Source organism: Mastigoproctus giganteus, chromosome 4 (assembly GCF_048544385.1).
Source record: "Mastigoproctus giganteus isolate SK-2022 chromosome 4, ASM4854438v1, whole genome shotgun sequence".
NCBI lineage: Eukaryota > Metazoa > Arthropoda > Arachnida > Uropygi > Thelyphonidae > Mastigoproctus > Mastigoproctus giganteus.
In genome coordinates this window covers 106155406-106178522 of record NC_143578.1, presented here as the reverse complement: position 1 = coordinate 106178522, position 23117 = coordinate 106155406, and the positions used below count along the sequence as shown (strand labels likewise).

Genomic DNA, 23117 nt, shown 5'->3' with positions numbered 1-23117 from the left:
CCTCATTCTTTATAACAGATTTAAACAACAAGCCCACTGTATCAGCAGCACCGCAGAAAACACTTTCATTGCCAGCAAAGGCTGGTTCTAGAAATTTAAGAGGCGTTATTCATTCCGTAATGTAAAGATTACAGGCAAGTCTGCTAAGGCCTACCCTGTGCAACTCAAGAAGTTCATCGAGGAGAAGGGATATAAATCTAAACAGGTTTTCAATGCCAATGAGATGGCATTATTCTGGAAGAAGATGCCTCAACACATCTATATAGCCACCAAAGAGAAGGAGGGCCCCAGAATTCAAAGCAGCACGAGATCGGGTTATGCTACTAGTTTGCAGCAATGCAGCAGGCCATTTGACAAAGCTTGGCTTAATTTTCTGCACACAGAACCTAAAAGCTCTTAGAGGCCGTAACAAGGATATACTGCCTGTGTACTGGATGTGGAACCCAAAAGCCTGGACAACGAAGGACCTCTTCCTGAACTGGCTCCACCACTGCTTCATCCCAGAAGTCAAGGAATACCTGGAGGAAAAGGAGCTTCCATTTAAAGTCCTCCTCATGTTGGACAATGCCCCAGGACACCCAAGTGATGCACAAGACTATGCAAATGAAGACGTAGACGTGGCCTTTCTACCCCCCTAACACTACCTCCCTTATCCAGCCACTCGACCAGGGAGCAATCAAGACCTTTAAGGCCAACTACATGAAGAAGTGTATGGCTCAAATTGTTATAGCCATGGACAGCGATGACAACCTCAACAGTCAACAGCTGACAGTCTCTACCTAATAAAACATGCATTGGTAGACATCAAAGACAAGTATGTAAATGGCTGTTGCAAGAACTTGTGGCCTGAGGTTGTGTATGACTTCAGTCCAGATGAACTATGAATGATTCCAGATGATAAATGCAAGAAAACCATCACATAAATAAAGTAGTTGGCCAGAAGAATTGGGGGCGTAGGTTTCAAAGACCTAAGAGGAGGAGGATATCAACAAGTTAATTGATGGACAGGCAACACACTAATGGATGATGAACTCTAGGATCTTGTTTCTTCCAACTGTGAGGATGAGGTTGAGGAAGAACCATGCCAAGAGAAGTTGACTGGGAAAACCTAGCGCAGGCAACACTTGACACCAAATACTTTGAGGACTTCTACGAATATGACAACATGATTTGTGCAATGAAGTTCAAGAAAAGCCTCAAAGATATTTTAACACCATACACAGCCATGTTCAATGAGTTCAAACAAAAGAAGAAGCAGTTTCCCATCACAATGTTCCTGAAAAGGGAAACTTCAACATCGACACCTAAAACCCTTCATACCCCCCCGAACAGGAAGTCTCGACGTCAGCCAACCCTGCTCCTTCTCCAGCCTTTGAGACCCCTACTACCGAGGAGTACTCAATCCTGTTGTCAATACCCTGGTGCATGCCTTGTTCTTAACTATGTAATAAAATTTTCATACGGTATTTTCGAAACATGGGTCTAAAATATTACTCATTATTGTAAAACACAATTAAAACCTTTTAAACACATTTAAACATTTTTTGGTTAATTGTAAAAAGTTGCATAAGTGTTTAGGCGTAGAAAACATCTAGGGCTATTTGGGAGAGTACAGATTTTCGCAGAATTTCACGTTTTCGTGGGAAGTGTTGACATGTAACCCCACGAATATGAAGACCCGTAGTTAGGCAATCTCACGTGGAGAGGGTTTATCCTTGTGGGTTTTTCAGACCACACAATGTGCAGATCAGCCCATCAAAGCACACTTCTACAAAAATATGCATAAAGTTATGATTACATGCTTGGGAGATGTTAAAGCAATATTTATATCTTTATTTACTATTCCATTTTCTACATTGTCAGAGTAGGTTTCTCACTGGAGGTATACACTTTTCTCAGCCCAAAAACTTCAAAATCTGCTGCTGAAGGCAGTAACTGTAACATGCAGTAACCCCCCCCCCCCCTCCCTGCAAACACTTAGACTTGTTTATTTATTTCACTTTAATTTAATTTACATTATTTCAGTCAAATCAGAATCTTGAGTACTGCATACAGCTCTGGAGGTCTCGTTTCAGGAAAGATGTAGATCTACTGGAACGAGTGCAGAGAAGGGCAACAAGGTTGGCAAACTGAACAAATGGGTGTTCTGAAACCTGAAACCTTTTATTGGTTTTAGAAATGAAACTAATAAAGGTTTCAGTTCTGAAAACTGCAGCATCTGGAGACTTAACACCTGTGAAACAATCTGATAAATTTGCTTATCTGTATATAGTAAATGCACTAAACCTTTAGCAATATATGGACTGTTCTGCTTTGAACAGCAGCAACTACTCCAATAAATTTTACTTAATTAAAAATTTTATTCAAATTCACACACAATAGTATTCTCTCTTTCATCCTTCCTTTCATATTAGTATTAGTAGTGGCAAATGCAAGAAAGTAAGCTTATACGGCATCAACCGAAAAAAAAAAAAAAAAAAAAAACACTTCCCACATCACCTGTCCAGCCCCCCTCCAACAGTTGTCTAGTTCTTTTTTGAATTTATTCAAACTACCCACTTCCACAACAGATGGAAGTTTGTTCCAACAATCAATAACCCACCAGCTAAATGCAAAATTCCACCCATCTATCCTGCAACCTCATTCCTCATTTTGAATTTATGCCCCCGCCCACACATGCATAGTCTGAGAGAGTAAGAATGCCACCAGCAGCAAGCTTACTCAATCTATTCAAAGCCTTAAAACTCTCAATCAGATCTTCTCACAGGTGCCTAGTCTACAGATGCTAAAATTTTCATAACCAAAACTTTTCTCATTAAGAGCACCCAAATGTTCCCCTCGCCAATCTCGTTGTCCTTCTCTGCATCCATTCCAGCAGATGTACACCCTTCCTAAAATGAGGCCTCCGGACATGTATGCAGTACTTGAGATGTGGTCTAACGATTGCCTTGTACAGAGTGATTCTTAAGCCACACACCATTATAAATACTACAAATTATTTCTTTTTTGTTTCAGAACTAAAAAATGACTGAAAAATTATCTAAGGATGACAAAGTTAGTTTAGTGTTTATGTATGGAGTACCAGGTGCTACACACCATTCAGTTGCCGAAGCATTTAATAGAGAATACACACCAGCCTCCAATTGATCAATCAACTGTTGGACAATTAATAAATCATTTTAAAGAAATCGGAAGTGTTGCTGACCAACAGCAGAGTGGGAGACCAGAAAGTGTAATTGAGGAAGAAACACAGATGATGGTAATGGCACAGCTTGCAAACAGCCCAAAAAAAAATCTACAAGGAAGTTAATTCAAGAAACAGGGGTTAGCCAAAGTTCAGTAGTGTGCATTCTTCAAAAAAAATCCTTTTCACCCGTATAAAGTGCAACTCATTCAGGATTTTCATGGTGTTGACACATAATAACAACAAGAGTTTTGTGAGTGGATGTTGCAGAACAGAGATGTATCAATCTTCCTCAGTGACAAGGCAGTATTTTACCTAAGTGGTAACATCAACAGACAATTTTCATTACTGGTCAGACAGTAATTCTAACTGAATGGAAATGACTGAATGTGCAAAACAACCCTGAGTTGTAGTGTGGGCTGGAACATGGGATGGTCAAAAAGTTACTCCTTATTTCTTTGACAACAACATTACTGGTAAAACATATTTACATATGCAACAGAATTACTCGATGGATTTTCTGAATAATGTTCCTTTACAATGAAGGATCAATATATTCTTCCAACAAGCTGGAGCACCACTGGTTGTGCAAAACTACTTCAATGAACGATTCACCCACAGGTGGATAGAATGTAAAGGTGCAGCTGAATGCCACCCAGGTCACCAGACCTCACACCCCTCAATTTCTTCCTTTGGGGTCATTTGAAGCCTGCTGTTTACCAGAAGAAAACAAGAAACACTGAAGAAATTAAAGAAACAATATCATCAGAATGCCATCAAATTACAAAAGAGACATTGATATGTGTCAAAGCATTATTCACACAAAGAATATAAGTGTTTAACAAGTTGGAGGAGGGATTTAGTTTATTGTAACATATCTGTTACAATAAAAATAATTTACTCCATGGTGCACAACTTTGATGCACCCTGTACAACGGGATATTCACCTCCTTATCAGCGATAGCAAAATTCCTTTGTATCACTCACACAAAACTTCGTAGGCTGTCCTGTCAGTCTGTGTACACTGCTCAGGGAACTTCATATCTAACTGCACAATTATCCCCCCCCCCCAGGTCTTTTTCATTTTTAACTACCCTGAGTGCAGTACCACAGAATGGTATGTTAATCTGGGATTACTGCTACCCATATGTGATACCTTGTATTTGTCAATATTAAACTTTACAATTTCACGGTTCATCTGCCTAGATCTTGTTGCAGTTAACAACTGCAACAAGACCTTTGTATTATGTATCTGTTAACCTTTGTATCATGTGTAAACCTATACATATATCATATATATATATATATATATATATATATATATATATATATATATAGGGATATATTTGGATTTCAGAAAAGCTTTTGACACTGTTGCGCATGGAAGACTATTGTACAAATTGGAGCAGAATGGTTGAGTGGGAGAAGACAGAGTGTGGTAATCAATGGGTGCTGCTCTTCGTGGACTAATGTTATTAGTGGAGTCCCACAGGGTTCAGTGTTGGGTCCTCTGTGTTGTATATTTATCAATGATATTGATGAAGGTATATCAGGCTTAGTGTCGAAGTCTGCAGATGATACAAAGGTTGGCAGGGTTGTTAATGACAGTAATAGCAGTGTGCTACTGCAACAGGATCTAGATTATTTGGGCAGATGGGCTAAGAAGTGGCAACTGAAATTTAACCTTGACAAATGCAAAGTACTGCATATTATTATTATTATTATTATTAATAGCCATATGATGCAAGGAAGCCTGAGGCTTATGCTGCACCAGGAAAAAAAAAAAAGCTCCCGAGTTACCCTGAGAGAGAGAGAGAGAGAGAGAGAGAGAGAGAGAGAGAGAGAGAGAGAGAGAGAGAGAGAGAGAGAGAGAGAAAAGTAGAAGGGAATCACCAAGAAAGAGAAGAAGGATGATATCCAGCTCAGGACCCTGGGTGTGCCAAGCCCATACTCACCAGATGTGAGCCTCCGGGTGAGAAACGAACCAACTGTGTGGTACTACACTTAAGGTGGTAGAAAATGAAAAAGACCTGGGAGTAATTGTGCAGGCAGATATGAAGTTTTCTGAGCAATGCAGACAGGCTGCCAGGGCAGGTCATGGGGTTTTGTCAATGATATATAGGAATTTTGCTAGCAGGAAAAAGGAGGTGATTGTCCCTCTGTATAAGGCAATGGTCAAGCCATGCCTTGAGTACTGCATACAAGTCTGGAGGCCTCATTTTAGGAAGGATTTGCTTGAGCGTGTACAGAGAAGGGCAACAAGATTGGTGAGGGGAATGAAGGGATCCTCTTACCAAGAGAGGCTTAAGTTCTGCAAACTGCAGTGGCTGGAGACTAGGCACCTGCGGGGTGATCTGATTGAGGTGTATAAGGCCTTGAATGGATTGAGCACGCTGAATTCTGATGGGATCCTTCCACTTGTTCAGATTGCGAACCTAAGGGGACATAAATTCAAATTAAGAAAAGACAGATGTAGAATAGATGTGCGGAAATTTGCCTTTAGCCAGCGGGTGGTTAATTGCTGGAACAAACTTCCATCTGTCGTTGTGGAAGTTGATAGGTTAAATAAATTTAAGGAGGAACTGGAGAGGCATTTGGAGGGAATGGTGTGATTTTTTTTTTTTTTTGGCTGATGCTGCATAAGCTCATACACTTGCTTTCTTGCATCACATGCCACTACTACTACATTATGCTTGATATACCTTCATCAGTATAATTAATAAATATAGAAAATAACAATAGGCCCAGCACTGAACCTTGCGGATTCCACTGATAACATTCGTTCATGAAGAGCAGTGGCTATTAATAACTACTCTGTCTACCATTCCTTTATCCACATCAGTAACTTGCCCTTAATGCCACACCACTCCAATTTGTACAGTAGTCTTATGTGCAACAGTATAAAAAGCTTTGATACTGTTGCACATATATTTGGTATCAAATATATGATATCAAAATTATTTTTTTGCATTCAGTTTCTCTGTTACAATCAAGAAAACAGGTCGGTAATTACTCATGTGACCCTCTGATTACTTCTGTGAATTGGGGATACATTTGAACATCTCCAGTCAGTAGGGACCAACCGTGACTCCAAGGATGCTGTTATAATTATGGCTAAGGGTTTGCTTACTTCTTTTGTTACCTCCCTTAATATAAGTGGATAGATCCCCCCCCCCCCCAGATGCCTTTTTTAAATTTAGACTTAAACAATTTCCCCTCAGTTATCAGAAAATCATTTAGATGTTCCAGTTAGCATCTGATATATTTCCGGCATCCCCATCCCTAAAATAATCCTTGTGTGTGAATATAGAGACAAAAATTACTTTGTTAGCAACCTGAAGATTTTGAACTTACAAAAATTAAAAATTGAAGAAACTCATTGAAAGTCACACACGGAAGTTAACAAAAATGAATTTAGAATAGAACTGAATGCAAAAAAATCACTTTGATATCTATATATGGATTTCAAGAAAGCTTTTGATGCTTTTGCACATAAAAGATTGTTGTATAAATTGGAGCAGTGTGGCATTAAGGGCAAGTTGCTGCTATGGATAAAGATGGTTGGGTAAGTGTAAGTGTATTTAGGGTCAAACGGCACAAGGGGTTCCCCCCATCTCCGCGTAGTTTACATTGTGGGTGAACCAGTTGACTGGAAAAGCCAGAGATTTAAAAGTGTATGGACTTTGTATATGTGTGATGCCTTGTACCGTTGTTCATCTGGTCATTTAGCCGCTGGGCCCCTACTGAGGCCCAACGTTGCCCCACTTACGCCCCGTGGAGGCAGACCAGGAACCCAGTAGTCTGTTTCACTCTGGCAGGTCCTGCCACTTAATTTCCTGAGATTTCGGCGGCTAGGACCTTAAAAAAAAAAAAAAAAAAAAAAGACAGAAACGCGTCGACGTAGGGGTAGAATCGCTTAGTTTTGCTAGGCCAAGTTATGGGCGTTATGGGTAATTTAGATATGTTAAGTTTTTGGGTAGGGCTTTCGCTAGCTTATAGATAGAGAGGGGGGGAGGCAGAAGGCTGGGGGGAGAAAGACAGAAATATGGGGCCAATAGAGTAGGTAGCCCCAGTTTTCAGTGGGACATGCCCATGTCCCACCAGAGTAGAAGATATAGGGTGGAGAGGAGAGGAGGACGAAAATGTCCCCCCTCCCCGCAGGGAAGTAGGTTTAAAGGTGAAGGGGGCTAGAGTGCCCTCTTCAGATCGCCATATGGCTATTGGCAGCTATTGTTTCAAGTTTCTTTACTCATGGGGCAAGCTCCGTCCTTGTGCTTGTGTCCCTCATCTTTAGTTGCAGCCTTTACATTGTGCTGGCTGGTGTCTCAATAGTGGTACTTGATGTCAGTCATTGTAGATGGTGATTAATGTCCTTCTCCTGATGAAGAGGTCTTGTGCGAACTGGGATAATGCTCTATATTCATCCTCAGTATCTATGAAATGGGATTCCAATCCTTTTGGTAGGTATCTTATTTTTGTTATAAGTACCCCTCTGAGGTCTTCATATTGTGGGCACTCGTACACTATGTGATTCCAGCTTTCTGTCTCCCCGCACGTACAGTTTGGGTCCTCAGTGAGTCCGAATCCGTGCAGCTTCTCATTGTAGGGTCCGTGTCCTGTTATTAGAGATGTCAAATGGTACCCTGGGAAGTACCAGGTCGGCTGTTTTGGGTAGATTTTCTGGAGGTCAGGTAGATATCTTCTGGTTATCTCACCCTTGGTGGTCTCCGTCCATCTTCTCTGCCATAATTTTAGCAGGTGGTTCTGTAATCTAGTTTTTTCCGTTTTTAGGTTGTTCGCTGGGTCAGTTGTGGAGTCCAGATGTGTGGCCGCCACTCCCCTGGATAGCAAGTATAGCAGACCTGTGCGAACGACCTCCAGGTCCAAAGGAAGCGCTCCAGCGAGTACCTGTAGTGCTGGAGTACTCACTGTACTACACGCACGCGTCTTAGTTAAGAGTATGGTCCTTTGGATCATGTCCAGAATTCTTCTATTCACTGCCAGTGAGTTTTTGGGAACCAAATTGCTGAGGCTTAAGTAATTGCTGGGAGAAACGTTGTCCTGTAATATAGCGTCAGGGCTCTTTTTTTGAGTCCCCAATCTTTCCTAGTAACTCTGGCTACCAGTGCAGAATAGCTCCTGATTTTTTTTCTTATGTACTTTAGGTGCAGCTGGAATGAGAGGTTGTTGTCCAGTACCACGCCTAGGTACTTAAGTTGGTTTACAAACTTAATGGTGACATTGTTAATTTTTATTTGCGGTGGTCGTCGCAATTGCAGGGTTCCTTTAAGCAGGATTGAAGAGGTCTTTGTGGGTGAAATTGTTAGCTGGTGTTTTGCAGCCCATTGCTGGAGTTGCTGCAGTGCTTGGTTTGCGTTGGTTTCCAACTGGGCCCGGGAATCCGCTCCCACGGTCAATATCAGATCATCAGCGAATGCTTGTGTCCTGACGGGTCCCAGATCCATCACTAAGAACTCATCTAACACCATATTCCACAGGAGTGGTCCCAGCACCGACCCTTGCGGACAGCTTCTGTGTACTTCTCTTGTAACCTTATGGTATTCTACATTGATCTCCACTCTTCTATGTGATAAATAGTTTTCCATGACCTTGAATAGGTTTGTTGGCACCCGTGCCTCCCTCAACCTCGCCAGGACGCTTGGCCACCAAAGTGAGTCAAACGCCCAAGCAAAGTCAACCGAGATGAGAAGCAGGTACTTGTTTCTACATTCTTGTACCGTTCTGAGTAGGTTTCCCAGTGCGTCCACTGTCGAGGTCCCTGGCTTGAAGCCATACTGATTAGCGGCATGGAGTCCAGCTTTTCCGTAGTGAGCAATTATTCTTCTGTGAAGTAGTCTTTCGAATACTTTACTTACCACCGAGAGCAGTGCGATGGGTCGATATGCATCTGGGCTTTCTGGGTTTTTTTGGGGTTTTTTTGGAATTAGTTTTAAGTTGGCCGTTTTCCATGCTTTTGGAAAGTGGCCGGCTTCCAGGCATCTGTTGTATAGGGTGAGCAATAGGTACGGTGCGTATTCAACAGTTTTCTTTAAGATTTCAGGCTCAATCATGTCGAGACCTGGGCATTTCTTGCTTCCTACTCGACTAGCTGCCACGCTGAGCTCGTCATTGGTAAAGGGGGGCTCCATTGCCTGATTGGTGTAACTGGCATTGCTCTCGCATATTTCTCTCTGTGCTGTTAGTATCGGCATCGCTGGTTTCTGGTAGATTGTGTCCAGTATATTGTCCATCGACTGCTCCCAGGTCATGGTAAGGTTTCCCTGCCGGGTCCTGGTGGTGGCATTCACCTCCCCTCTGGGCATTTTGTTGGTAGTTACCTTATAGACTAGGCCCCGGGGGTTAGTGTTTCCTTCTGTGGATACTAAGAGCTCCCAAGAGCGTCTTTTGCTCTTCTTAATGGCATCAGTATAGCGGTTTCTTATCTCCCTATATTGTTGTCTCAGGACTTCGACTTCGTTTGCAGGCCACGATCTGCGGGCCCTCTGAAAGTCCTTCCTTGCTTTTATCGTTTGCCGCCGGAGCATGGCAATTTCTCGAGTCCACCAGGGTACTGCCCCCAGTTGGGGGTGTTTTTTTCTTATTGCTTGGTTACTGATAGTTGTCATCAGTTCCGTAGTAACTTTCTGCAGGTCGTCTGGGCTGTTCAATGGGTTCAGGGTTAGTGGGTTATTGTTGATCGCTGTGGTCAGTAGTTCTTTGAATAGCGGCCAGTCCACTTTGGCAACTGCATATCTATGGCATCGTTGGTTGATTGTTGTTGCTCTTGTCATTGTTCTTGTTATTGTGCAAGTTATAACTCGGTGATCCGAGGTGGTCCAGGCTTCCTCCACCCTCCAGTCGGCCACGTGGTTCGCCAGGTTCCTAGTGGCTAAGGATATGTCGATTGTGGCCTCCCAGAGGGTGTTACAGAATGTCGGTAACTGGTGTGGCTGGTTTAGGACCGCTAACTGTGATCCTGTCAGGTAATTCTCAAGCTGCTGTCCGTTTGCTGTCCCTTTTCTATCATCTGTAGCGCTATACCATAGCGGGGAGCGGCAGTTTACATCCGCGCCTATTATGATTCTTTCGTTTGGCAGGATGTTCTGTAGGTAGCGTAGGTAGTTGATGGCGATCTCTATTTTTTGTCCCGGTCTACTGTATAGAGCCACCACGTAGAGGGAACCCAGTGCTGTGATGAGTTGGGCACAGGCTGCCCAAGCCGTGCAGAGTTGCGTTATTCTTGTTGCAGTAATATTCTTGTTTCTGACCAATACCGCCGCCCACGGGGTGTCTTCTTCTGTGTGGATCACTTTATATTGTAATGGGTAGCCCGCCACCCGCCTTGCATGGACATACGGCTCCTGTAATATAATAACGTCTATGTTCTCTTCATCGGCCTTGACCCGAATCTGGTCAGCCACCGCTTTTGCTCGCTGGGCATTTGTTTGTATTATTTTGATCATGGTTGTGTTATATTTCTTAATTTTTGTACCCATAATCGATTCTGTTTTGGTAGGTGCTCTTGGCTTTTATATAGATTGGGCAGTTAGGATCCCTGATTGAATGTGTATATTCGAGTTTCATTGTTTTACAATTTGCACATGTGGCTTCCTTGTCTTTGTGTGGGCATTCTTTATATTCGTGGCCCTTTTCAGTGCAATGTCCGCATGTTGGGACTGTCTGGGAACAGACGTGGCTGGAGTGGCCGAACTTACAGCATCTAAAGCATTTCGGTACTGCCACCCGCTCACGAAAACGATAGCTTCCCCATTCTATGTAGACCCTTGTCCGGTCCTTTAGGACTTGCCACGCTTCCGGGATTAGTTCCACACTCCAGCTGTTTTTTAAGCCTCCTCTCGCCTCTATGTGGAACTTTGGTGTTATCACTTCTTGTGGCTGCTTGTCCAGCATCTCGCGTTGGAGGTTTCTGTGGTAAAGTTCTTCAGCTATCTGGGTGGCTGTAATTTCTGGGCTAATGTCATAAATTAATATATTTGGTCCCTTCCTTTTGGGCGGCTGGGCCGTTAATCCAAGGGCTTCAATCTTGGGGTTTTCAATGATGCTCTGGATTTCTTGCCTCGTCTCTGTCTCTATTACCAGCCCTACGTCTCTCATCTTTCTCATCCCTTTTATTCGTGTTAGCTTCAGGTCCTCCTTCATGTTATTTATTACTTTTGCTTTGAGGTCTTCGCTTGTGGGAATTTTTCCTGTTTGTTTCGGTCTAAGTATCACCAGGTTTGGTGTTGGTAGGAGCGTCTTCCTCTTCTGGTGCGTTGTTATTGTCTGGTGCGTTGTTGTCTGTTGCGTTTCCGTTGGGGTCCTCAGCGCTTCTGAATATGTCGGGGCGCGCTGTGGCATTTGTCTTGCCCCGCATTCGATGTAGGCGTGTAGCCGTGTGATGGCTCTCTCGTTTTCAACATGTGTGTCATGCAGGATTGTCTCCATCTTGTGAAAGATGGTGACAATCTGTGATCTCAGGCCAGACGATATCCTACTGGGATTCTCCTTAAAAATGGTTTCGAGGGCCGTTTTCAGAAAGAGAGTTTTCTCGTATACGGAGCCTTCTGGTATGGTATGGTCCAGACATCGTTCTTGTTGTTTTTCATCATTTCTTTCCTTTTGCGATGCATTGGCTTCTGGCTGTTCCTTTGTTTCAACCCGAGATAGTGTTTCGCGTTCTGGTTCGGGAACCAATCGCTTGCGGGTTTTCCGCTTGGTTGGGGGGTCCCAGGTCGGGTGTCCTCTATATCCTCCAGTTGATCAATAATGATGGGATCATCATTTTGTGTCTCTGTCAGGGAATGTTTGTGCTTGTCTTTCCCCTCCATATCCGTGGATTCCGGATTACCGGGACTGTTCGGTTAATCGGGTTCACAATGTTGGGGTTAGATGGTTTGTTAAAAATGATGGCGATTGATGCCAACCACAAGTTCGTGGGTATATTTGAAGGCACACAGTGGACTGTGGAAGTTTTGGGTCTCCCCACAGCACTTTGAGCGGGGGGGGGGACGCTGGATATATAAATTCTCCTAAAAGGACGGGATTACTTTCCCAGCGTGATATCTAGTAGCGGCGAAGACGCTCATGGCATTCAGGTTTCTGGTAGAAGCACAGGTGCGAAGATAGCCTCTCTCTCTCTCCGTGGAGAGTTTATGGTGGGGGGGGGGAAACGCCGGATATAGAAATGCTCCTAAAAGGACGGGATTATTTTCCCAGCGGGATATCTAGTAGCGGCGAAGACGTTCATGGCAGTCAGATTTCTGGTAGAAGCACAGGTGCGAAGATAGCCTCTCTCTCTCTCCATGGAGAGTTTATGGTGGGGGGGGGGGACACATTAAATTCATATTTCTTTGGTGATATTATTCGGTAAAGGCACAGATTGATAGAGCACAACAACTGCTCAGTTTGCACTAGTTGGGGCACCTCCCCAGTCAAGGTGTCAAGTTTTTTTTTTTTTTTTTTTGATAGTTGTTGGCGCATAGGCTTCTGTGGCCATAATGCACCTCCCAAGGTTTTTGCAGTACTTTGATCCAAGCCCGAGGCGGGAATCGAACCCGCGACCTGGTTGCCAGGCAGGCACTTTACCCACCCGGCTAGCCCGGTCGGCCAAGGTGTCAAGTGGAAACGCGGCCGCCGTGTTATATCGGCAGCCTCTCTATAGCCCTGTTGTCAGCGACATGGTGACCATGCGGTCTGGCAACAAAGGATACAGATAAATAACGCTTCAACCTGACCAAATTCCCAATATATAGGCAAAATTTTCTCACCAGTAGAATCCAGTCCAGTTTGTCTTCAAGTGAGGATACATTTCATGGCACTGACAGAAGTAAAACACATTTTTTAAACTGAAATTTCGCGGAGCGATGAAACACACGTCTGTTCACAACGGCAGCCATATAGAGTGGTAATCAGTGGACATTGCTCTTCTTCAACTAATGTTATTAGTGGGGTTCCCCAGGGTTTGGTGTTGCGCCCATGTTATTTTCTATGTTTATCAATGATATTGACGAGGGTGAAAAAAAGAAAAAAAAATTGAAAAATTGATAAAATTGATGAAGGCATATCAGGCTTAATGTTCAAGTCTACAGATGATACAAAGGTGGCACGGTGGTTAATGACAGATGCTACTGCAACAGGATCTAGAAAAGTTAGGCAGGTGGGCTGAGAGGTGGCAACTGAAGTTTAACATTGACAAATGCAAAGTACTACACTCAGTATAGTGGAGAATGAAAAAGATCTGGGGGTAATTGTGCAGCCAGATATAAAGTTTTCTGAAGTTGCCAGAACAGCTCACGGGGTCTTGTCAATGATAAACAGGAATTTTTCTAGCAGGATAAGATGTTTATTTCCTTGTATAAGGCACTGGTCAGGCCACACCTTGAGTACTGCATACTGGTCTGAAGACCTCATTTTAGGAAATGATATAGAGCTGTTGGAATGAGTACAGATAATGGCAACAAGATTAGTGAGTGGAACAAATGGCTGCGGTTACCAAGAAAGGCTTAAGTTCTGCAAGCTGCAGGGTCTGGAGACTAGGCACAAGCAAGGTGATCTGGTTGAGGGTATAATGTCTTGAACGGTTTGAGCAAGCTCAATGCTGATGGGATTCTTCCTGTTCAAACCACACCATGAGAGGACATAAATTCAAATTGAGGAAGGATGGTTGCAGAATAGATGTATGGAAGTTTGCCTTTAGCCAACAGATGGTTGATTATTGGAACAAACCTCCATCTGTTGCATTGGAAGTTGACAGTTTAAATAAATACAAGGAAGACTAGACAAACTTACAGAGTGGTAATCAATCGACACTGCTCATCGTGGACTAATGTTATTAGTGGAGTTCCATTGTTGTTTTCTTGATATATCATCATTGATGATGGTATATCAAGCTTAATGTCCACGTTTGCAGACGATACGAAAGTTGGCAGGGTTATTAAGGACACTAATGACAGTACGCTGCTGCAACAGGATCTAGAACAGTTGAGCAGATGGGCTGAGAGGTGGCAAATGAAGTTTAACACTGACAAATGTAAAGTACTACATATGGGATTTGTTTGTTTGTTATTTTGTTTTTAGGAGCATTAGCAACTAAGGCCATATTGCTCCGTGGATATGCAGTGGTCATTCCCTGACCTTTCCGCATCCTCCGTATTTGGTGGTCATGGGCTCGAACCCCAGTCTAATCAAGAAGTATGTGCTATGCACTGCTGCTCCTGCTCACCTGGCTATGGAGGCGCCTCTACATATGGGAAGCAGTAACCCCAGCATAATGTATCAACTCTGTGGTACTACACTGACAGTGGTAGAGAACAAAAAGGACCTGGGGGTAATTTTGCAGACAGATATGAAGTTTTCTGAGCAGTGCAGATGGTCTGCAAGAGTAGTTCATGGTGTCTTGTCAATGATATACAGGAATTTTTCTAGCAGGGATAAGGAGGTGATTATCCCCTTGTATAAGGCACTAGTCAGACCACACCTTGAGTACGGTATACAGGTCTGGAGGCCTCATTTTAAGAAGGATGTAGAGCTGTTGAAACAAGTACAGAGAAGGGCAACAAGATTAGTGAATGGAACAAAGGGTTGCTCTTAAGAAGAAAGGCTTAAGTTTTGCAAATTACAGTGTCTGGAGACTAGGCACCTGTGAGGACATCTGATTGAGGTGTATAAAGCCTTGAATGGTTTGAACATGTTCAATGCTGATGGGATTCTTCCTCTTGCTCAGAATAATCACCTGAGAGTGCATAAATTCAAATTGAGGAAAGACAGATTTGTTGTGGAAGTTGATAGCCTAAATAAATTTAAGGCCGAGCTTGACAGGTATTTGGATCGAACGGCGAGATGAAATGGAAGTGGTTTTTTTTTTTTTTTTTTGTTTTTTTTTTGGCTGATGCTGCATAAGCTTGCTTTCTTGCATCATATGCCTCTACTAATGCTAATACTACTGGAGGGAATGAATAAGTGAAATGGGAGGTGTTAAAAGGTTTTTTTTTGACTGATGCTGTATAAGCTTGCTTTCTTACATCACTTGTCACTGCTAATAAATAGATATAGAGAATACTACTGCATCAAAAAAAGCTTTTTCACAATGATTAAATGAAATGGATAAAAAAAATTTTTTTTACAAATTTTTAGTATTTTTTTTTGTAATTTTGATTTCACTTTTGGCAATTTTACCCTAGGAGTGAGTAATGAAGTCGAAATAAGACAAATTATTTAAATGCATTTACATACAGTTTATTTTTACAAAAATCCAAAATTCCATGAAAAAGCTCACTCCACAGGCATGCCGTTACCTGTAGTCCACACATATTCAAAAAACTCATTCTGGAAACGGCTAAGGAAGGAAAAATATGAAATAATTTTTTTTTTTTTTTTTTTTTTTTTTTATCTCAGACATAGGATTCTTTTATGGAAACTTAAAAAAACAAAAATGTGAAATATATATATGAGAACTATACATAAAAATAAAAAAAATCAGATTAACTGACTTGGCACCAATCTAGATTTTTTTTAAAATCAAAATCTTAGGAATAGCAAGCTTTTGGACAGCTTTCTATTGTTACACTAGAATAATTAACTGCCATCTTTTTGCTGTAAACCTCTAACTCCTGCAACTAGTGATGCATGGTTAATATTACTTAGGTTAATATTAATTAATTGCCTCTGTTGCCAGTGAAAAACGTCCCGGCATCATGGACAGCTCTCCTTAGTTTTTGTAGTTAACCTGACTGCACTTCCTGCCATCAGATCATTATCACTAAATCATTTTCTGTTTCAATTAACTTAAGTTTGTTTCTGGATTAGTAACTTAAAAGATAATATATATCAATTATAGCTGCATAGATGGAATCCTGATAGTTAGTCAATACCTAAACATTACCATCATACTACATATTTTCAGAAAAAGAGAAGTGGCAAATTGTTGCATTAAAAATAATATAATTTCATTTTCCAAAAATTCTTAATTTATACCTTAAATATTTTCTCCTGAACTATTCAGAGAAAAAGCTTACCTGCCATCTTTTTGCTGTAAACCTCTAACTCCTGCAATTAGTGATGCATGGTCAATATTACTCAGATCATCCCCCAATATAAGAAGTGATGCAAGACCTGTGTATGTCATGGCTATGTGTGCACAATCATAATTGTTCACATTTTCAATCTGTAAAAGAAAGAAAAAAATATACTGAATAAAACTACTGTATGAGAATCTGTGTATTTCTAATGAGTTTTTAAAGAACAGAGACCTATTATTCTAGAACTAACAATACAAAGTGCTATCAATGTAGACACTATTTTGCATAGCACTAATGGAACATCTGATTCACCCAAATAAATACTAATACATATAGCACTAATATGCTTCCACAGCTGAGTGGTCAAGAGCAGGAATGCAATAGCACACACTCTTAGACTAGGGTTCATGTCCCTGACTGCTCAATACGGTCAATCAACCTGCACTGGATCAGTGTGGCAGATTGGTCCATTCCCTCAACGTGACATGTTGAGGAGGCCTCCATCCTGCAGTGGATTGACAATGGCTGCAGATTTATTTATTTTATTTTACAGTACTAATATCTGAATTAAACCTTACCCTGTAAGCACCAAGAACATGGCCATTAAGTGTTTTCTATTTAATTTTGGTTCAAATATTTTCCCTCATGTTTTCACAAATGCTAATAAGCAGGATGCTTTGATTTTAACTACTTCTTCAGTAACATTTCCTTTCTTCCAATAACATTTCGAATTTAATACAATCAAGAAAAACATACACCAATGTAAGAAAACAAAATAAGTTAATGGACAGTTTGAATATTTAGATATGAAAAGTCATCTAGCTTATGACTCTTTCCTCTTGATTTGTTGATGTTATACAAACAGAAAAAAGACAATGCTAAAAGAAACATAGATGAAGATTTTTTATAGTTTTAACAAACAAAACTGGCACTCACAAGGCACAATAAACAGTTACAATAAAATTTACAAACTCTATACATGAAATGGTAAAATTAAAAAACTCAGAAACACAAAGAACTTATATGAATGAAAATTTTCCTAAAAGGGATTGATAATTTAATTGGATTGATTATGAATGCAGACACCTCAATCAAGTTAATGAAAAAAAAAAAAAAAAATATATATATATATATATTATTATCAGGGTATTTGGTGAAGGTGCTGAACTGTCAGGTGTAATTACCATGGAAAAATAGACAATACAGGCATGGCAAAAACAGAATGCGACCCTTGATGAAATAGTTAAAGTCCTAGGACCCACGGCTTTAGATACTATCATTTATTTTTATGTTAAACTTTAATTTTATTTTATTTCAGGTATTCTGTTTTTACCATGCCTGTGTTCTCAATTTTTCCATGGTAATTACACCTGACAGGTCAGCACCTAAACCTAATACACTGATAATAATATATTCGTCTATATTTCATTATGGTTGCTGGTTTTTTCTGCTATTACTAGTAGTACCCTGGATCCATAACCTGATAAACCTTTTCTTTTCTTGTTTGCTAACACTTTCAGTAATTTCATTATTTATTCATTATTAAGAAATTACTTTCAGTAATTTCTTAATAATCAATATTATATTATATAACAATATTTTATATATATATATATATATATATATATATATATTAAATGTAATTATTTAAAAAGTTACAGTGGATGAAAGATTAATAAGTCAGGTATGACAGATGCACCTAAAAGTGCAAAGCAGCATTAAAGGATGCAAGGGTATATATAAGTTTGTATTAATATATTGAATAAAGTATGCATAAATGGATGTGAAAATTACACAAAGTGCCAGAAACTAGAAGGATGAGGATAGCAGAAAAGGAAGTGTAGTAGATATGTGAAAGAATGTTAATATCCTAAACGTTATGATGAATTAAGAAAATTATGGGCTGAATTAAAAAGCCAATGGAAGGTAAGTGAACTGTAAAGTAAAATTAGTACAGTAAAATACAAATAAAACAAAAATAAAATAAAGAGTGGTATAGCTGTCATCAGATATGGGGGTAACATATTTAGATAAAGGTTGAATCTTAACCCTATACCATATGTTTCTTCCAAATTATTGAATTCCAATCTCCACAAAATTACAACTTGTAAAACCTACACAAAACTCTACTTATTTTTACCTTAATAAATGACACTAAATTGGGGCTACCTTGTCCATACTGTATAAGAATGTGCTAATTACATTTTTGTTCCTTTTTGGTCTTTAACCTTTCTTCTTCTATTATGGACAAGTATAGAAACAGTCCCTGATACATGGTAAGGTGTAGTCCCCTGATGAAATACCTGATCATGTATTGATATTTGCTGCAGCTGACATCAGATTCTGCATATCAGCCTTCCCTATATTCGACCTTTATCTAAATATGTTTCCCTCCATATCTGATGACAGCTGTACCACTTTTTACTTTTTATTTTATTTGTATTTTACTTTACAGTTCACAGTTCCATTGGCTTTTTAATTCAGCCCATAATTTTCATCATAACGTTTAGGATATTAACATTCTTTCACCTTTCACATATCTACTACACTTCCTTTTCTACTATCCTCACCCTTCTAGTTTCTGACACTGTGTAATTTTCACATCCACTTCATCATCATCAGCCATTTTCAATCCACTGCAGGATGAAGGCCTCTCCAGCAACTTTCCAGTTCCTTCTGTTTTGAGCACTGGCCATCCACTTACTACTCAAAAACTCATGAATTTCATCTATCCATCTCCACCTTTGTCTTCCAGGTTTTCTTCTAGCTCCTCTTGGGTACCATTCTGTTATTTTCTTAGTCCATCTGTCATCATGTCTTCGAGCTATGTGTCCTGCCCAAGACCATTTTAGTTCTTTAGTTTTGATAAGAATGTCCTTTACTTGAGTTTGCTGCCTAATCCATGTGTTTCTCTTCTTATCTAACAGTCTGATTCCCAATATAATTCGTTCCATTCTTCGCTGTGTAGTTCTTAGCTTCTCTTCCATTCTTTTGGTGAGTGCTCAAGTTTCACTTCCACAAGTCATGGTGGGGAGTATACATTGATTCATTATTTTACGTTTCAGACAAACTGGGATATTGCTCTTCAGTATGTGACTATATTTCCTGAATGCTATCCATCCAAAATTTATTCTTCTCTTGACTTCCAGCCATTTATCATTATTACAGCTAATAACTTGTCCCAGATAAGTATATGACTCCACCTTTTCAATTACTGCTCCTTCAATCATTATTTCCCTTTCCGTGGCATACTTGTTCATCATTACTTTTGTTTTAGCCATATTCATCTTTAGTCCAAAATCCTTACTAACTGTGCATAACTGATTAAGATTTTCCTCTAATTCTTTGGGATCGTGGCTTATGACCACAATGTCATCTGCAAATCGTAAATGGTTTAGGTACTCTCCGTTCACATTGACTCCTTTCTGCAACCAGTCTAATCTTCTGAAAGCTTCCTCAAGGGCAGCAGTAAACAGCTTCGAAGATATTGTGTCTCCTTGTCGAACTCCTTTCTCAATTTTAAATTTGCTACTGTCTTTGTCTAGTCTAATAAAGGATGTAGCACTCTCATATATTTTCTTCAAAATCATAATATATGGAGTATCTATGCCTTGTCTTTCCAGTGCTCGAAACATTGCCTTATGCCATATGGAGTCAAATGCCTTTTCATAATCCACAAATGCCAGGCATAATGGTGTTTTATATTCATTTGCTTTCTCCATTAGCTGTGATATTACGTGAAGGTGATCCATAGTTGAGAATCCTGTCCTAAAGCCAGCTTGCTCTTTCGGTTGATTCTCATCAAGTATTCTTTCTAATCTGTTAGTAATGACCCTTGTGAACAACTTGTAGATATGGGATAACAAGTTAATTGGTCTATAATTTCCAATTTCTGATTTATCTCCTTTCTTATGCAGCAAAACTATGATTGCATTATTCCACTGCTTAGGCATCACACCTTTTCTAATGCACTTTGTGAAGAGCCTTGCCAGTTTTTGTGTTATGTCTCTTCCTCCCAATTTTAACAACTCTACAGTAACTTCATCTTCCCCCGGGGCTTTCCGATTCTTCATTTTCTTCAATGCATGTTCTACCTCATCAGGAAGAATATCGGGTATGTCGTATGTGTTGCTACTTTGCAATCCATCTTCCCCACTGCTGGTATCATTCCCTCGCTCCTTGTATAATTCTCTATAGTAGTCTTCTGCTATTTGAATTATGCCTTCTCTGCTGTTTATAAGTACACCATCGCTATTCTTCAGTTTCAGTATCATTTGTCTTTCTGTATTACTGCTCATGGCTGCTGATTTAAATCCTTTGTTTTCCCTTAATGCTTGTTCTACTTTTCTTGTGTTAAATCTTCTTATGTCCTCTCTGAGTCTCTTTCTAATGACTTTGCATAACTCAGTATACTCAATTTTCTCCCTATCAGTGTTTTTCTTGCTCTTCATTTATCGTCTTTGGTTCATCATGACAAGTGTTTCTTGACTAATTTTTTCTTCTTTGGATTTTTGTTTCCCTATAGGTTTCTTGGGTTTTATCACTTTCAGAAAGTTGTAATATTCCTCGTCGATATCTTGATCCTGAGCAGTCTGCAGAAGCTCAAACTTGTTAAGTTCCAGTACATACTGCTTTTTCTCCTCCTCTGTTATTTCAAAGACCTTTGTATTATTTACTCGAGTCAGTTTTTTCCTTTCCTTTCCTACATCTATATCAAGTGTACATCTTACCATTCTGTGATCACTTCCAACATTTACCTTATTCAGGACGGTAACATCATTCACAATATATCTTCTGTTAGTGAGGATGAAGTCGATTTCATTAGTTGTTAATCCATTTGGACTCTTCCATGTCCACTTTCTGTTCACCCTTTTCTTGAAAAAAGTGTTCATTACTGACATTCCTTGAGATTCTGCAAATTCCACAAGTCTTTCACCTCTTTTATTTCTTTCACCAATTCCAAAATTTCCTACAGTTCCTCTTTCTGCACTGTTTTGCCTTTTTCCAACCTTAGCATTGAAGTCCCCCATAATAATAGTGTAGTGGGTTTTCTACTCATCTAGAAGACTCTCAATTTCAGTGTACATTTCTTCAACCTCTTCATCATCATGGCTCGATGTTGGTGCATAAATCATTATAATCTTTAGCTTGTACCTCTTAGAAATCTTGAGTATTAGTCTTGACACCCTTGGTGATGTACTTTTGAATTCCAAAATGTTGTTTTTAAAATCTTTATGGACCAGAAACCCAACTCCACCTTCACTCCTTTCACTGTTTCCATTGGTGTACAGCAGATTTTCACTTGATAAACTTATAAGTGATTCATTTCTTCTTCTTGTTTCAGCCAAACCGATGATATTCCAATTCACATTTTTTATGCATACTTTATTCAATATATTAATACAAACACACACATATATATACAATTTAAATAACAGTACAAAAGCAATTTAACCTATTTAAGCAAACAATGTTTATCGGATTAAGCAATAAAGAATTACAAGAAATACCTAAACTTTAAAAATACTTCTAATGTGTATTCATCTTGATATTCCTTTCCTCCATGGCAAAAACAATATACCCAAGACAAAAAAAAAAATAAATAAATAAATAAAAGAAAGGAAGGAAGGAAGGAAGAAAGTGCATGAACAGATTAGAATTTTTTTTTCAGAAGGCATTGTTATGGGCATAATTACAAACCAAATACTACAAAAGACAGACCAACAGAAATTTAACATGGCAGATTCAGAAGCACAGATAATGGTCTCAAAACTTTTGAGTTTTAACCCTTCCTTGCAAGATTGCAATGACTGTCACAAAATAAAATTAAAAGCTAATTTAAAAATTTGGCATTTCAGTACATTTTTACAAATGTAGTTTTTTATTCTTGGTGGAAAGCTAAAGCAGTGACAACATGAGTAAAGAGGACACTTGGGAACTTTTCAGGAAAAAAAAAAGGAGTTTGTGCACTGAAACTGGGGACATAGCATTTCGCAGCCTAATTTCAATTTTTTATTATTATTATTAATAGCCATACGGTGCAAGGAAGCCTGAGGCTTATGCTGCACCAGCCAAAAAAAAAAAACATTATTTCTGAATTACCCAGAGAGAGAGAGAGAGAGAGAGAGAGAAGTAGAAGAGAATCACCAAGAAAGAGAAGAATGATGATATCCAGCTCAGGACCCTGGGTATAAGAGAGCCCAAGTGATTTCTAATACTCTTTTTTTTTTTTCTTGGTTGTACCACTATTTTAAATCTACTTCTAATATATGCTCAGATTGTGTCACTGAAATTATACCTGTAGGAATGAAATCCTTCATTCTCTGTTATTCCACCCTATACTCATACTTTATCTAAACCATGGTTTCTAAAGAAAATGTTAAGGATATTTAAGATAAGGATAAAGCATATCACAATTCTCTTACTTTAAAATCTTAAGCTTCATTTTCTACCTACACTGAATCTTGCAACAGCTATAAACAATTTATTAAAAAATTTTAAACTGTGTTTTGAAATGTCCACAAGTCTGAGATTTGCCTCTTATCCATATGGTAGTCAAGCCTTTTGATCTCTTTCCCGAGTCCCAACTTCTGTTAATCAATATTTCCCACCCTCACAGTTCTAGTGAATCTTTATCCAAAGATAAAGCTGATTTGCTAACATCTTACTTTCCCTAAAATTCTTATATTATGATCTTGGTAAATATCTTACTACAATAAACACATCCCACTCAAAGCTTCTCTGTTTTCTGACAGGTTAGAAAAATTCTTAAGGAAATCTTGACATCAAGAAGTGTCAATTTCCTAATGACACTTCTTTGACTTTTTTAAAATGCATGGTCCAGAATTACTCCTGTGTTGTATTACCTTTTTATATTCTATTCCAGCATTTTTTTTTTTTTTTTTAAATCCTTCTGC

The 23117-nt window shown here is 39.5% G+C and overlaps 1 protein-coding gene across 2 annotated transcripts in view; it reads right to left on the bottom strand.

Moving 5' to 3' along the window:
* The window catches only part of betaggt-I (geranylgeranyl transferase type-1 subunit beta), a 156420-nt gene that overhangs the window by 85312 nt on the left and 47991 nt on the right, over window positions 1-23117 (bottom strand). For both annotated transcript variants that reach the window (XM_090371711.1, XM_090371712.1), the window contains exon 4: window positions 16198-16346. In XM_090371711.1, coding sequence (XP_090227837.1) covers window positions 16198-16346 — 149 coding nt within the window. The remainder of the gene's footprint in view (window positions 1-16197; window positions 16347-23117) is intronic.